The following is a 17,510-nucleotide window of genomic DNA, read 5'->3' on the forward strand; positions in this document are numbered from 1 at the left end:
GCTAGGGCTCTCAGGGGAACTACAATTTGTTTTTATTCCTGCTTATACTAAGGATGGAAAATAAATTAAAACTATAATTCTCAATATATAAGCAGATAGTTTACCTTGATATTCTCCCACCTTCGGTGACATTTTAGTATCTTATGAATGTGGCCTGCTTATGTTACGATTTTTTGTTAATCAGCTTACTTTCTTAAAGATTTTATTCATTCATGAGAGACAGAGAGAGAGAGAGAGAGGCAGAGACACAGGCAGAGCTGAAGCGGGCTCCCTGTGGGGAGCCCCATGGGGATGCAATCCCAGGACCTTGGAATCACAGCCTGAGCCAAAGGCAGATGCTCAAACACTGAGCGACCCAGGTGTCCCAATCAGTTTAGTTTTTGGTACCACATCATTATTAAAATATGTGGCTCTTTCTAAACACAAGTCTCAGGATAAAATATCCCATTCGTTCTTTTGTCCTTCCTTAATTTATCAACAAATATTTTTGAGCCCAAGAAATGTATCAGGCATGTTTATAGCTGCTGGGGCTTCAGTGGTAAATAAAAAGAGAACCAGATTCTCCCTTCACAGACCTTAGAATCCATTGAAAGATTCCCAGGAGGAAGTTTTACAAGTGTTACGAATGTAAGAGAGTGGAGTCACGAGGTGCTATGAAACTACATTGGAGAGACACATAGGATCAGAAGATTCCTGGATGAAATAACATAACAAACAGAACCCAGTGGTGGAAATAAGTCAATTGGCAGAGTGTCCTGGAAGATGGAATATGTAAAAAAGGCCAGGAGGTAACAAAGAGTACGGAGGAAACCTAGTCAATTCAATATGGCTAACCAATTCAAAAACATTGAAAGTTTGTTTTTAATCCAGGGAGTGGTATAGTTAGATTTGAGTTTCAGAATGATAACTCTGGCTACAGGGTGGGAAATGGATTGAAGGGGATAAGACTAGCAAAGGAGAGTAGTTAGAGGTTGCAGTGATGATTGGGATGTGAAAGTTTGGAGGCCTACACTCTGGTAGTGTAAGAACTTTGAGTATATAGATGGCAATTAAAGCCATAAAAGTATCAGATATCAGTTATGGAAAGTGTGATTTGGTCAACTATGGGTGGTCTTCAGTGGTCTATCAAGTAGCCATTTTGACATTTTTAGAAAGAAAAAAAGCAAAAAAAATATCCAAAACTCAAACTATAAAAGTGTCAATTTGTCTATTATTATAAATCCAGTAGGATACCAAATTTATAAAACAAAAAAAAAGGCTATGAAAGAAATTTTAAAAATCAGATTGGCATCAGAATTTTTGTTAGCAAAAGTAGAAATTAGGATCTAATGAAAAAAATCTTTAATGTTCTCAAGGAAAAAAGCTATAACCAGTAATTCTGTATCATGCAATATAGGATTCAAATATGAAAATAAAATTCATTTTCAGACATGCAAAGACTCAGAAATTTTATTGGTCAAAAATTAAACCTCAGCAAAACTGAATTCAAGGCATTCAATACCATGCGCCATGACCAAGGGGGATTAGCCCCATGATGCTAGATTTGAGTTTAAAATATGCAAATAAATTTGATATTGATATTTTTATTTTTATTTTATTTTTATTGGCTAGACATGTTTAATAAGCCAATAATGTGACAATATCATGAAGAATCAAAAATCATGACATGTAAATAATGGTTATAGTAACTGAAAATATTTAATCTAGAGAAGAAAAGACTTGAGAAACACATGATAGCTATTTTTATATATACTTTAAAGGGCAATCACAGGGAAAAAGGACTAGATTTCCTATTTACATGGTGAAATTTATAGAAGCATACTCTTTGACTTGATATAAAGGAAGATTTTTTTATTTTTTTATTTTTAAATATGTAGTCTTTTTTTAAAGATTATACTTATTTATTTATTCATGAGATATATATATAGAGAGAGAGAGAGGCAGAGACACAGGCAGAGGGAGGAGCAGGCTCCATGCAGAGTGTGTACTTGAGGGAAGAGGCTGGAAAGACATCTAGTCATATTGACACTGCCACCTCCATGGATGACTTCCCAATGAGTTTCAGTGGCACTTCTGCAGACAGGTTCCAAGGAATCTCACAGGCACCCAGAAATCAGGTTCTCAGTTCAGTCGACCTGCACCATAATTGGGGCGTTTTCCACCAGCCTTGGTCCAACTGCAGCCTTGAGGGTTGTTTCCTGCTTGCCAGTCGAGGCCACAGTCCTCTGTTTACCTGCCTCAGACAACCAGTGACCCAGTGGGATGTTCCCACCTTACTAGTCCCTTTTTTGCCTGTCAGTCTCTCTCCATCTACCATGAACTAGTTCTGGCCCAAGACAAGCTAGTGAACTTCACCATCCAATGGGCAACAACTACTCCTCCAAAAGATGAATCCCTGCCTTGGGGAAGGATTCCACCTTCTAAACATGTTCCTTTCTATGATATTCATCTCTCAGTCCCAGGGCGTTCTTTGGAGTAATCATTAGCCATTTCCAGTTAATGCTCTGCTATAACAAACAATTGTATGTAAACATCCCCTTTTCAAATTACTGTGTTATCTGTCTCCTATATGAGCCCTGAGTGGTATAGTACCTAATACACCTATAGGCCTTATAGGCATTTGATAAATACTATCTCTTTTTACTGTATAATAAAAATTTAATAAACAAGAAAATTCACAAAAGAAAGAGGTTATATTGATACCAGAGCCCAAAATAAAGGAACATCATTAAACCTGTTATTCTCAATAATCAGTAGTAATCAACATCTCACTGTTACATAAGATTATTTTAATACCTATCCAATAAGATTATTTTAATACCTATCCAATATTCTAGATTCATGTGTTCTAGCTTCTAAAGATATTTGAGATTTTCAAGTAATAGGTAAGTATTTATGGATTAAAAAGCAGTAAGTTGTAATGACAAGAGTATAGGATAAGAGACAGGAAGTTTGGATTCCAGCTCAAGCCCTAGTTCTGTGCTTAAGTGGTTATCTGCTGATGTTATTCAGCTCCTTGTTAGAGTTGATGTCTTCATCTGTAGATCAAGAGGCTTGCACTAGATTACTTCTATTACTTCTAGATGTGGTGCTCAAAGGTTCTGCTTATTCATTATCTGAAGTCACTTTTTTTCTCCAGAGCTTCCTCATAGCATTTTTTACCTCAACATTTCTGAGGGTGTAGATTAAGGGATTTAACATAGGGACCACCATAGTGTAAAAGACAGCAACAGCTTTATCAATGGGCAGAGTGGTCACTGGACGCAGATACACAAATATGCAGGGCACAAAGAACAAGACAACCACTGTAATGTGAGAGACACAGGTGGAAAGGGCTTTGCGCCTCCCCTCCAAGCTATAGTTCTTTAGGGAGTACAGGATGACCACATAGGACACCACCAATAGGAGGAAGTTTAAAAGGCAGATGAAACCACTGTTGACAGCAACAAAGAGACCAAGGGTATGAGTGTCCATGCAAACAAGTTTCAACAAAGGGTACAAGTCACACATGAAATGATCTATGACATTAGGGCCACAGAAGGGCAGCCAGACTGTGAAGAGGATCTGAATGGTTGCATGGAGAAATCCTCCAGTCCAGGCCACGCCCAGCAGGAGAATGCACAACCTATGGTTCATGACAGTAGTATAGTGAAGAGGTTTGCAGATGGCCACATAGCGATCATAGGCCATCACTGTCAGCAAGATGATCTCTGTAGCACCAAAAATGTGTTCTGCATAGACTTGAGCCATACAGCCACTAAAGGAGATAATTTTCTTTTCATGAAGGGAGTCCACAATCAGCTTAGGAGCTGAAGAGGAAGAATAAATTGTGTCTATCACGGAAAGATGAGTCAGAAAGAAGTACATGGGGGAGTTCAGAGCCTGGCTGGTGGTAATGGTAACCACAATGAGCAAGTTGCCTGAGAGTGTTACCATGTACAGAATCAAAAATCCCAGAAATACTATATTCTGCATTGTGGGGTTCTGTGTAAGACCTATTAAAATAAATTCAGTCACATTTCTTTTATTTTCCATCTATGTGATATAGGTGATTAGAACTCCAGGGAGGAATGCTTTACCTTTAAAAAATGAAAGAAAGAAAAAAGGAACCATAAAATCATGAAACAGTCCAAAACTCTGACCTTTAACAGTACTCTAGCAATCTCACAGATGATTCCTTCCTTTTCTAAAACTCTGAAGGAATAGGTACTTCAAAACTTCTCTTAGTGGACACTCAATTAAACTTCAATATGGTATTTAAATATAGTATTCAAAGCTAAGTTTTGCCGCTTTTTCCTGGACCTCAGATTGCTTTATTCTCTGTATCTCAATGTACTCTTAAATGCCAAAGGCAGTGAAGTGTAAGATAAACTGTCCCTGTTACACATGGGCAAGGTACAGAATGAGGAATATGGAAAGAACACCTCTTCCAGATGATCCCACAAATTCTTCACTGAGAAGCTCGCCTTAGAGTTCCAAGGCCCAAGATAGTGGTCTCCATTCTGGAAGCCCAATGCATCAGAGAATCTTTCCAGGGACAAGAACCCTTAAGAAGAAAATTGAGCACACTTCTAATAGCCAACTCTTCTCTAGAGGAGATGGCCTTTGGGAGAACCAAAAATCAACTAATGTGTTTTTATAGCTTCTTGAAGGTCCAGGCTAAAAATGGAGTTTCATGGTCAAAATCAGACAGAAAACCCCAACTTTGACTAATTAATTATCATTATTTCATTTATTATTTCTTTCTTATCAATCTTGAAGTAAATTAAGTATATTTTTAAATGATTGTCTATTACAATTTTCATCTGTCTCATACCATATAGAAACAAACATACAAGCAGAATAACTTGGTCTTATGTCAAAATTGATGTATTTAATATCCGCTATTAATAGACAGACTCAAGCACAGGATCAGTTTCTTTTCTTGTCATAGTCCAAAGACCAGTAGTGTAACTATTACCACTCAAACCCTCTAATTCCCACTTTTTTGGATAAATGAGAACTACAGAAAGGTGTTGATCTAGCAGGATGACCCTGATCTTCCATAAAATAACCCTCAGATTGCAATTGAAAGTAAGGACTGAAGCTGACAAACTTCTTCCAAGCACAGAAATCTTTGTTGTTTAAATTCCATATACTCAAATATTCCAAAACGGAAACTTTTGTTTTATCTCTGTTTTACCCCATTCTTAATAGCAGGCAGAGATTTGTTTTTATACTATGTAGTTCCTACAATAATAGTTCATTTTTTGAGAGTTGATCATGTGCTAGGCATTATACTAAGTACTTCACATGCATTATTTCACTTAATCTTCAAATAGTGCTATACATGGTACACTGTTATCTATATTTTAAGTAAAATGAACCTCTAGTTAAGTGGAGATAAATGACTTGTTGAAAGTGATAAGGATTTTTTAAAAAGAAACAACTGTTTTTAAACCCCGAATGCCTGTCTCTAGCTCTTCAGCACTAAGTGCCTCTCCAGTACAGATACAGTTTACTTCTGAGAATCAGCCAAAGTCAGAGTTTGGACAAGTGGGTTGGTACCGAAAGCCACCACCTGTGACCATATAAAATCCATGAAAGTTCTTTTGCTAAGCTATTAAATGTAGAGTCAGATGTTAATGAGTTCAAGGAGGCATAGAACACTAAAATTGATATACGTTAAAAATGCACCAGTACTTTGCATTTTATCAACATATATGCTCCTAAAAGATGAGGATGCTGAGGTCCAGAGAAACAAAGTCCAAGAAAACACAGCTAATTGATTAGTATCAGACCACAAGAAAAAGTCTTCTAATGCTCAATACAATGATTTTTTTTTCTCCATCTTGCCTCCCTTAAGATGAATGTTTCCAAGGAAAAACCACTGTAAGGTGACAAAAAGAATTAACCTTCATCTCTTATCTTTAGTAATACCTATCTTGAATCCATAAGAAAATGGGCTAAGTCCAAGTTAAGAATGCAAAAATTCCATCATATTGTTGAGACTACATCCACTATATAAGAAATAAGGTCTTACCTAAGTTAGAACAAAATCCAAGAAAGTTTAACAGTCAGAATAGCAAGTGTCCCTGAGCCTGGAGTTTAGTTTAGTTTCCCAATTGCAGCAGGAGGTACATTCTTTTGTGTAGATTTTATATATTAACCCATTCTCCTTATGGTTCTCAGTTTTAGGGCTTAAGATTTCCCTTAAGAAATAGAATCCAAATGTTGTCCTTCTCTTCTCTCCCATGCTGACCTATCTTGACCACAGTGAAAGTCATACACCCTATATTGGCTTCATCTTAAATTTCCTTTTCTGTCTTTTTCAGTTGCCTCTCATCTCTCCTTCTATCACTAGAACAAATTCCCCCCACCACCGCCTCTTTCACTAGAAATTATGAAAATCAGAGCACTGCTTCAAGAATATGAGTGACCATACAAAAGCCAATCTCCATCTCTCCAAACCATCATATCATATGCCCTATCACTGACAGAAACTCTTCAGGGACCATCTAGCTTCAATCTGCTGCCCTGCTGCACTGTCTCCAGGTTCAAGAATCCATAAAATGTGAAATTATTCCTGATACATTATATATATATATATATATATATATATATATATATATATATACACATACAGTGAGGAGAACAAATATTTCTGCAAAACATCCTATATCATCCCAAAGTGGTTCCCCATAAAATATCGAAAATAATATTTCAATGATTTTCATTATAAACCCTTTAAGGGAAAATGGAAATATAAGAAACTGGATTAAAAATCAGCAGTTCTAGTTAACTTACCATGGTTACCTCTGTTGTTAGGGAGAATGCTCAATGTATTTAAGAAAAAGAAATAACCATTATATACCATTGTACAAATTTCATGGTATGTACATGTATATTTCTCAATTTCCCACTGACTAGACAATGGCATTTTCAAAATTCCAATGCCTTGGAAATTCAAGTCAAAGAAGAAGAAAATATTGAATTTGAATTTGGAATCCAAAGTCCTTAGGTACTAAGGAGAATCTTCTGATCTTCAACACCTAGTTCTATGGCTATAGAAAAAAAAGACACAAATATTTCTATCACTTAATACCCCCCTCTTATTCTACCCTTAAAATAAGAAAACAGTTTCTTCTTGAACCATCACGTTTAGAGATGATACTGAGAACATCAAGGCTTTCTATCTAAGGATTTGCTCTCTCAGGAATTAATTATAGATGTTTTTTCTTTTAAGATTTTGCTTTAGAAATAGATATTTGGGAGAATCTGTCTATGAACAACACATCTTCACCTGAATGGCTCTTTTTCCTGAACGTTAAGTTCATGTATTAACAGCCTACATTCCTGGTCTATAAATTGTGTTGTAAAGCACTCCTCCTCCAAGCCCTTGAGTATTACAAAATGGAGCATGAAGGATGCTAAAAGCTGTAAAAATAACATGGGGTTTCATTCAGATCACATATCCCTGAGGAAATATCCTCCCTGGCTGAGGTCATTAGAGGAGGTTGAGATACTAATCCAATCTATTGACTGTACTATAAACAAACACGTAAGAACCTTGGGACTTAATATATTTTCAGGCAGAGTGAGATCTAGAGTTGGAGACCAAATTAAGGTAAAAATCCTTGTCCAATTTGTCTGATGTAGAAATCTAAAAAAAAAAAAAAGATTTGTATACCTTTTCAATTACTTTTTTTTTTTTTTAGAAGTGTAGGAGTTCCACTCGCCACCTGAAAATAGAAACCTTACCTAGGCAAACAGATTTCTTCAAATTTCTTCACACATAGTATTCTCAGGACAGTGGAGATGAGAACAGCCAAATATGTTCTGCAATCTTGCAAATGTGTACTGTACAGCCTGAAAGAAAGGATAATGTTAAAATCACTTATTGTGAGAATTGAAGCAGCTGCTATATTTAAATGTATGGCTAGGCAGTTGATAGCAGACTGGGAAAAATGTAATAGCTATCCTTACTGAGCATTATGTCCTTCTTCCCTTAATTTGGTGTAGTACATTGATTTTCCTATCTTGAACCAACGTTGCATTCCTGGATCAATCCCACTTGCCCTTGGTATATAACCCTTCTTATAGACTACTGGATTCAATTTAGTAGTATTTTGTTGAGGATTTTTGTATGCTTACATAAGAGATCTTGGTTATAGTTTTCTAGTGATAGTATGGTCTAGTTTTGATATTAGGGCAATACTGGTCTTATTGAATATGTTCCCTCCTCTCTTATATGTTGGAAGAGTTTGTGAAGGACTGGTGTTAATTCTTCCCTAAACGATAAAATTCACTTCAAGGTGAAGCCATTTTGGAGTGAGTTTTTCTTTGTGGCAAGGCTTACTACTAATCCAATCTATTTGTTATAAGTATATTCAGTTTATTCATTTATCTTGAGTTACTAGTTTGTGACTTCGAATTTGTTCATTTCATCTAATCTATATAAGTTGTTGGTATAGAACTGTTCATAGGATCTACTTATTTTTTTTTATTTTTGTAAAGCTGATAATAATGTCCTAGCTTTTATTTCTGATTTTAGTTATTTGAGTCTGAACTCCCTTTTTTTTTAAGTCAGTCTAGCTAAAGGTTTGTCATTTTGGTGATCTTGTCAAAGAATCCACTTTTGGTTTGATTGTTTTTCTCTTGTCTATTCTTTACTTCATTTTTTTTTCTGTTCTAACATTTATTTATTTCTTTTTGTTTGTTTTGGTTTTAGTTTGTTCTTCTTTTTCAAGTGTCTTAAGGGGGAACGTTAAACTATTTGAAGACTTCTATTTCTTATTCTTTTTATTTTTATTATATATATATTTTTTTATTGTAGTTCAATTGCCAACATATAGCATAACACCAGTGCTCATCCCGTCAAGTGCCCCCCTCAGTGCCCGTCACCCAGATCACGACAAATACCAAGGAAATACAAATGATGTTGAAAACCCCCCACCCACCTCCCTTTCCACCACCCATTGTTTGCCTCCCAGAGTTAGGAGTCTGTCATATTCTATCACCCTCTCTGATATTTCCCACTCATTTTCTCTCCTTTCCCCTTTATTCCCTTTCACTATTTTTATATTCCCCAAATGAATAAGACCATATAATGTTTGTCCTTCTCCGATTGACTTACTTCACTCAGCATAATACCCTACAGTTCCATCCATGTTGAAGCAAATGGTGGGTATTTGTCATTTCTAATGGCTAAGTTTTATTCCATTGTATACATAGACCACATCTTCTTTATCCATTCATATTTTGATGGACACCGTGGCTTCTTCCACAGTTTGGCTATTATGGACATTGCTGCTATAAACATTGGGGTGCAGGTGTCCCAGTGTTTCACTGCATCTGTATCTTTCTACAAATGACAGATCTAAGCACAACATCTCCAAAAAAACAAGAGCTTTAAATGATACACTGGACCAGATGGATATCAAAGATATTTACAGAACTTTACATCCAAAAGCAACTGAATACACATACTTCTCAAATGCACATAGAACGTTCTCCAGAATAGACCACATACTGGGTCAGAAATCAGTTCTTAATCAATACCAAAAGATTGGGATTGTCCCCTGCATATTTTCAGACCATAATGCTTTAAAACTAGAACTCAATCACAAGAAATTTGGAAGAAATTCAAACACATGGAGGTTAAAGACCATCCTGCTAAAAGATGAAAGGGTCAACCAAGAAATTAGAGAAGAATTTAAAAGATTCATGGAAACTAATGAGAATGAAGATACAACCATTCAAAATCTTTGGGATACAGCAAAAGCAGTCCTGAAAGGGAAATATATCGCAATACAACCATCCCTCAAAAAACTGGAAAGAACTCCAGTACACAAGCTAACCTTGCACCTAAAGGAACTGAGAAAGAACAGCAAATAAAACCTAAACCCAGCAGGAGAGAGTTAATAAAGATTGGAGCAGAACTCAATGAAATAGAGACCAGAAGAATTGTAGAACAGATCAACAAAACCAGGAGTTGGTTCTTTGAAAGAATTAATAAGATAGATAAACCATTAGCCAGTCTTATTAAAAACAAAAGAGAAAAGGCTCAAATTAATAAAATCACGAATGAAAAAGGAGAGATCACCACCAATACCAAGGAAATACAAATGATTTTATTTTTTTTTTACAAATGATTTTAAAAACATATTACGAGCATCTATACTCCAATAAATTGCGCAATCTAGAAGAAATGGACATATTTCTGGAAAACCACAAACTACCAAAACTGGAACAAGAAGAAATAGAAAACCTGAACAGGCCGATGACCAGGGAGGAAATTGAAGTAGTCATCAAAAACGTCCCAAGAAACAAAAGTCCGGGGCCTGATGGCTTCCCAGGGGAATTCTATCAAATGCTTACAGAAGACACAGGGCAGCCCAGGTGGCTCAGCTGTTTAACGCCACCTTCAGCCCAGGGCCTGATCCTGGAGACCTGGGATGGAATCCCACATCAGGCTCCCTGCATGGAGCCTGCTTCTCCCTCTGCTTGTGTCTCTGCCTCTCTCTCTCTCTGTGTGTCTCTCATGAATAAATAAATGACATCTTAAAAAAAATAAAGAAAGAAGAAACAATATCTATTCTATTAAAGCTGTTCGGAAAGATGAAAGGATGGAATACTTTCAAACTCGATCTATGAGGCCAGCATCACCTTAATTCCAAAACCAGACAAAGACCCCACCAAAAAGAAAAATTATAGACCAATATCCCTGATGAACACAGATGCAAAAATTCTCAACAATATACTAGCCAATAGGATCCAACAGTACATTAAGAAGATTATTCATCATGACCAAGTGGGATTAATCCCTGGGATGCAAGGCTGGTTCAACACTCGTAAAACAATCAATGTGATTGATCATATCAACAAGAGGAAAAACAAGAACCATATGATCCTCTCAATAGATTCAGAGAAAGCGTTTGGCAAAATACAACATCCATTCCTGATCAAAACTCTTCAGAATGTAGGGATAGAGGGAAAATTCCTCAGCATCTTAAGAGCAATCTATGAAAAGCCCACAGCAAATATCATTCTCTATGGGGAAACACTGGGAGCCTTTCCCCTAAGATCAGGAACATGACAGAGATGTCCACTCTCACCACTACTATTCAACATAGTACTAGAAGTCCTAGCCTCAGCAATCAGGCAACAAAAAGAAATAAAAGGCATTCAAATTGGCAGAGAAGGGATCCCTGGGTGGCGCAGCGGTTTGGCGCCTGCCTTTGGCCCAGGGCGCGATCCTGGAGACCCAGGATCGAATCCCACATCGGGCTCCCAGTGCATGGAGCCTGAGTCTCTGCCTCTCTCTCTCTCTCTCTCTCTCTCTCTGACTATCATAAATAAATAAAAATTTAAAAAAAAACAAATTGGCAGAGAAGACGTCAAACTCTCCCTCTTTGCAGATGACATGATACTGTACATAGAAAACCCAAAAGACTCTACCCCAAGATTGGTAGAACTCATACAGCAATTTGGCAGTGTGGCAGGATACAAAATCAATGCCCAGAAATCAATGGCAGTTATATACATTAACAATGAGACTGAAGAAAGAGAAATTAAGGAGTCAATCCCATTTACAATTGCACCCAAAAGCATAAGATACCTAGGATAAACCTAACCAAAGAGGTAAAGGGTCTATACCCTAAAAACTACAGAACACTTCTGAAGAAATTGAGGAAGACACAAAGAGATGGAAAAATATTCCATGCTCATGGATTGGAAGAATTAATATTGTGAAAATGTCAATGTTACCCAGGACAATTTACACAGTTAATGCAATCCCTATCAAAATACCATGGACTTTCTTCAGAATGTTGGAACAAATAATCTTAAGATTTGTGTGGAATCAAAAATAAATAAATAAATAAATTTGTGTGGAATCAGAAAAGACCCTAAATAGCCAGGGGAATATTAAAAAAGAAAAACAGATTCGGGGGCATCACAATGCCAGATTTCAGGTTGTACTACAAAGCTGTGATCATCAAGGCAGTGTGGTACTGGCACAAAAACAGACACAGAGATCAATGAAACAGAATGTAGTATCCAGAAGTGAACGCTCAACTTTGTGGTCAACTATTATTCGACAGAGCAGGATAGACTATCCACTGGAAAAAGGACAGTCTTTTCAATAAATGGTGCTTGGAAAATTGGACAGCCATGTGCAGAATGAAACTAGACCATCCTCTTACACCATATACAAAGATAAATTCAAAATGGATGAAAGATCTAAATGTGAGATAAGAATCCATCAAAATCCTAGAGGAGAACACAGGCAACACCCTTTTTGAACTTGGCCACAGCAACATCTTGCAAGATACATCTATAAAGGCAAGGGAAACAAAAGAAAAAATGAATTATTGGAACATAAGATAAAAAGCTTCTACATAGCAAAAGACTCAAACTCAAAATGGATGAAAGATATAAGGTCTTTTAACTGAATCATTTTACCTTCTTGCCTGAGGTATTCATGGGTAAAAATAGAAAATGTGTTGCTAACCTGTTTCTAACTCCTGACTTCCTAGTCCATCCTCTGACCTCAATCAATATCTCCTTTCTACATATTCTCAACTATCTTTTAAAATTAATCTCATAAAAAAAAATAAAATAAATAAAAATAAAATAAAAATAAAATTAATCTCATAACGCTTTCAACAATAAATTATATAGAAGAATAAGCCTAGTAATACTTCAGTGACCACTAGTATTGACCCATTCAACAGCAAATAAGAATTCTGCAAACACAGCAGACTGCTAGTGATCGAATTCCTACAAAAGTCTTTCAATATTTACTTCTAGGCCAAGTACTCTTTCATGCATTATCCAGTTATTTTAAATGTTTTTACAAATTAATTGAGTCATTTCATACAGTTTTAATTTCTCTAAGGCCAAATTCATTTCTTCTTTGCTCAATCCAATTCCATAGGGATTATAACAACTGTGGGATTCAAATCAACATCTCAAAATATTTTTTCATCAATGAACTTACACATCCTTTGTTCCACCAAAAAGCCATGTCAGGAGGATTACTGTTCCACACACCATAAAGCAAGTGAAGTTGCAGGATCATTCTTTTTTCCTTCCTAACAAATCTCCATGCACCACATGTTCCCAGTGACTGGAAGAGTGACTAGAGTCATTGTTTACTAAATTCTGGATTCCCTTGGTTTGTGGATATCATCATATTCCAGATATCAAAGTACAGAAGTACTGGCTTCCAAGTGTCATTGTGTAACACTATCTATCTGCCATCTCTTCCCTAATAGGATCAACACAGTCTCTTTCCTTTATCTTTTCAATCCCAACCAGTTGAACCACAGGGAAGATAAAATTGACAGAAATATCAGTAGTATCAGGCCATTACAAAACAATAAAGGCCAAACTGTGAAATAACATCCTGCCATAAATTAAGCTTACCTTAATGTTCCCATAAAAACCACCTCTTGGCCTTGGCCCTCTAGCACTCCTGGCTACTAGAATTCATAACCATCAGATTACACAGTGATTAAAATAGCCAGTATGTTTTCCTGCATAAGGTACAAGTCTGCAAGTCTTCTCCCATCAAAAGTGACAGGTATGATATTCCATTATAGCAAATATCCACTTTGTCCCCTCATTATTGCTTCATTATTCCAAGCCAACTTCTAGCCATAGTCTATCTCCTGCAAGATATCCCTCTAGTGTCCCTGTTTGGGGAAATAAATCTTTCTTATCATGAAACACTTCTATGAACATTATTTTGGACGGATTCAGTACCCCCAAACTCAGCAACTAAGATCCTTGCAGATTATAAAGAAAAGGTGGTTATTAAGTAACAGTGCTAATTAAATCACCAGATATTTTGTTACCATTGGACATGGATGGGTTTGTGCAGTTTGGGAAAAAGATATCACCAAAAAATACTGCATGCTCCTATGAGATTATCAATTGGCTATGTTCCATCCCAAATACTGTTCCATCTGGTATGTCATAGCAATTTCCATAAATATCTTTTACATAACTCCAAAGGAGAGAAGTCAGACATACTGGGCCATTAAAACAAACCCAAGTTGGCCTCCCTCAAGTCTGTCTGAGTTTCATTTCTGCTTTCCTTAAACACATTCTTTCCACTTCCACATTTTGTATATTCAAAGGATCAAATCAAGCTCTGTCATACCTGGAAGTCAGCAAGATTCTACTTCCCATCATATCAGTCAGCTTAGCAACTTATCATATCCATCTGTGGCCACGTGGAGTGTATCTTATTCAACCTTATATCTCCTATGTGATTAATTGGTAGTGCTTCTCAGGTCAACTGAAAAATGAGCACATGGTAAATATAGCCTATAAACCCCAAGCCAAACTCTAACTGTCCATAAATTGGGTTATCAATGTGTAACCTCACTTCTTTTCTCCAAATGATCAAGTTGAAGTTTTTAGGTACAGCCTGAAAATCAGGGTAAGTCCCCTACCATGAAGAAAACAAGTCTGCAGGTTTTTCTAGAGTCAGTCTTTCCTCATTGACATATGACAGAGGTGGTAAGAATACTCTCTTGTTCCAAAGTGGTCTCTTGAAAATAGCATGATTGCATTCTGCTCTGGAATCATGAGCCACTTATAAATGCTTCTGTCTGTTTCTATTTATTACTACTTTTGGCCCACAATCTCTCCCTGTCATCAGATTTTCTAGATCAACTATACTATTTTTTCCACAGGGCTGACTAGAACGGCAGTTATGTTAACACCTCTTTGGGTACACACCCAGGCAGATTGTCTAAGCTCTGATAGGAAAAGAATCACAGGACTGACCTTGCCACTTGGTAATGGAGCTACATTTACAGTTATCCCTAAATTGGCTACAGGAGATGAAGTTATGATCTTCCTTAAAATATCTTAGGAAAACATATTTTCAATTTTAATTGCAAAGATATTGTGTCTCGGGCATCAATATTAGCTTCCTTCAGTACACATAAGTTTAAACACATAATAATCTGCACTAGGTCAGGCAATACAACAGAAAAATGTTGTGAAATGGTGAAAATGTAAAATTGTGGAATTGTATCATTGTTCATCTCATTTTATGCTACTAACCCTAAAAATATTTCTAGGGGAGTCATCAACAGAAAAGATTTCACAAGTTTGCCTGTTTGAAAGGACTCACAAGCCCCACAAAACATACTCGCATAATGCTTTTTTTTAAAGACCAATGATACTGTGAAGCAAGCATCTGGCAAACACTGAAGGTCCAAGAGATATCCAAACAATCTCTCAAAAGTCCTCGTTCACACAGACAAGCAAGCGTCATCTTCAGTTGAACCACCAAGACCAGCATGAGAGAAATCTTAGCTTCAGGAGAACTCAAGGCATAAGTTTACAATGAGGTGTTTATGTCCCTCTGGTCAAGCCAGTTATACCAACTAAAAGCCATCAGGAAAAAATGATTCTTGGAGTCATCAGGGAAGTTTGGGACCAAAAATCCTACTGGTCTTATTCTAGCCAAGGGTCAAAGATCTGCATAACCAGAAATAAGAACAGACTTTCCTGTTGAGTAGTAAAATAACTTTCTTACACAGTCCACCCTCTGATTCTTGGTCAAGATTAAATCACTCATAATCATTCCTTCTCCTGCATGTTTTGCACCATTGATAGAACAGGCAAAAAAAAATCCACAAGTTCCAAAGTGCTAATAACTTGTGTCATCAAATAGGGAATGGGTATTGTTTTAAAGAAACATTTCAGTTAACCAAATATTCCACCACAAACTTGTTCACCATCATGCACAAGTTTAAAAAACTATTTTATCTCCTCCCACTACTGAAATTAAGATTTTATGAAAAGTATCAATATATTGATTTAGTATAACAATTGACTCATTGTTAACTAATTCTAGTCCCTCCTCTAACCAGATTTCACTGTATGGACATCATGGGGAAAAGTTAATTCAATTTCCCAATACATTTGATCATATCAGTATTATAGATTTTGTTAAAATAAAATTAATCCTACCAGTTACACCAGTATTAAACAAAATAACAGGTACATTATCATTAACTGATTGGCTCCCTTTCTAGCAGCAATTACTTCTCACTATTAAATTAATTTTCACTGGGATCCTTCATTTGATATAACCCAGGGTTCTCCTCATCTTTTGGTCATTCAATGACCCTTTTGCAGTCTGCATTGCCAGTCCATTGACTACTGCCCAAGCCTCAGAAAAGCCATACCATATCACGATAGCAATAATCTAGTTCTTCTGGTGCTACAAGGAACACCGCTCTTAACCCACTGAGTGGATTTAGTTTCCTCTTCAATTAATCAGCCTTTACACAGCTGCTTTCCAGACTGAGTGATGGCTCTCCAAACTCAAGCCATCATCTATAAACCATACTGTTTATTAGGCATCCCCCAAAAATTGATCATAAGGAAGGACCCATTTAGCAATGAAGTTAGGTAACTCCTCAGAAGGAGCTAATGTAGGGCTCAAAGGCAACATAGCCACTTGTTCATGTATTCAATAGGTTCCCCCTTTTGCAAGTTCTCTATTTACATTTCAATTTAATAAAAGAAATATTCTGTTCATTTCTCTACCTACTAGAATGATTATCTAATATAATCTGGGACTTATGGATATTTCAGATCTCCAAATAATGTTATATCCTTCCGTAAAAAAGCAAGGCAGTTTCAAATAAAGTCCAATAACAAGCAAGCAATCACCTTGCAAACAGTGTGCACCCTTTGGCTGTTTAAGGCAATTTTCAGTTCACATGCCCACTGATGCACCTCTAGGTGGCAATTCCAGCATCCTTTACAGAAGGCATTCTTCAGAGAAGAGAAATTTTTCTCATGATTCTCTTTTTAGGAACAGAGAAGCAACACCCAGAAAAAGTTCCATAGTTTCTATCTTGTTGCATTGGCCAGAATTGTGTCACATGCCCACCTTTAAACTGATCACTGGAAAAGAGGAGAAAATCACCTTAATTGCCTTAGGCTAATCCAGATTCACAACTCTGGCCTGGGAATGGACCACACTTTACCCCAAACACCTGGCCACCTAAACCAGAAGAAATGGAGTTTTGTTACAAAGAAAGAAGCTGCAAAATAGCCACTCTGTGGTGCCTCCGCTGCACACTCCTCAGATCTGTAATCAAACTCTCTGCCCCTCCCCCACCCTCTCTCTTAGCTCTACCCCACTAGCATTTAAACATGATCAAGTTTCTCCTATGCTGAAAAATATTCACCCTCAATCTCATATCCCATTCACTGACTAATTTAATTCTGATAACAACTCCATGACATAACATTCTCTATTTTGCAGAAAAGGAAACCAAGCTATGGAGAAGATGAATAACTTAGCCAAGATCACACAGCTTGGCCAGGATTCAATAAATAATAGCCAATAGTATCACAGTTGTATAAAATGCAAACATTTCTCTCAATTTATTTCAGAAAAATATTTCCCAAGTATTTTCTATGCATAACACACTCATTGGACGATATTATATTCAGTCTCTCAGTGTTCTTCCCAACAAACCAAATCT

General features: G+C 36.7%; 1 protein-coding gene across 1 annotated transcript; it reads right to left on the reverse strand.

Annotated features, from left to right (window-relative positions):
* Positions 1-3,105: 3,105 nt before the first annotated feature.
* Positions 3,106-4,035, reverse strand: LOC112663602 (olfactory receptor 4C12). Its single transcript, XM_025452675.1, has one exon. It carries the CDS (start codon positions 4,033-4,035, stop codon positions 3,106-3,108), a length of 930 nt encoding a protein of 309 aa, XP_025308460.1.
* Between the last annotated feature and the right edge of the window lie 13,475 nt (positions 4,036-17,510).

Source organism: Canis lupus, chromosome 18, assembly GCF_003254725.2.
Source record: "Canis lupus dingo isolate Sandy chromosome 18, ASM325472v2, whole genome shotgun sequence".
NCBI lineage: Eukaryota > Metazoa > Chordata > Mammalia > Carnivora > Canidae > Canis > Canis lupus.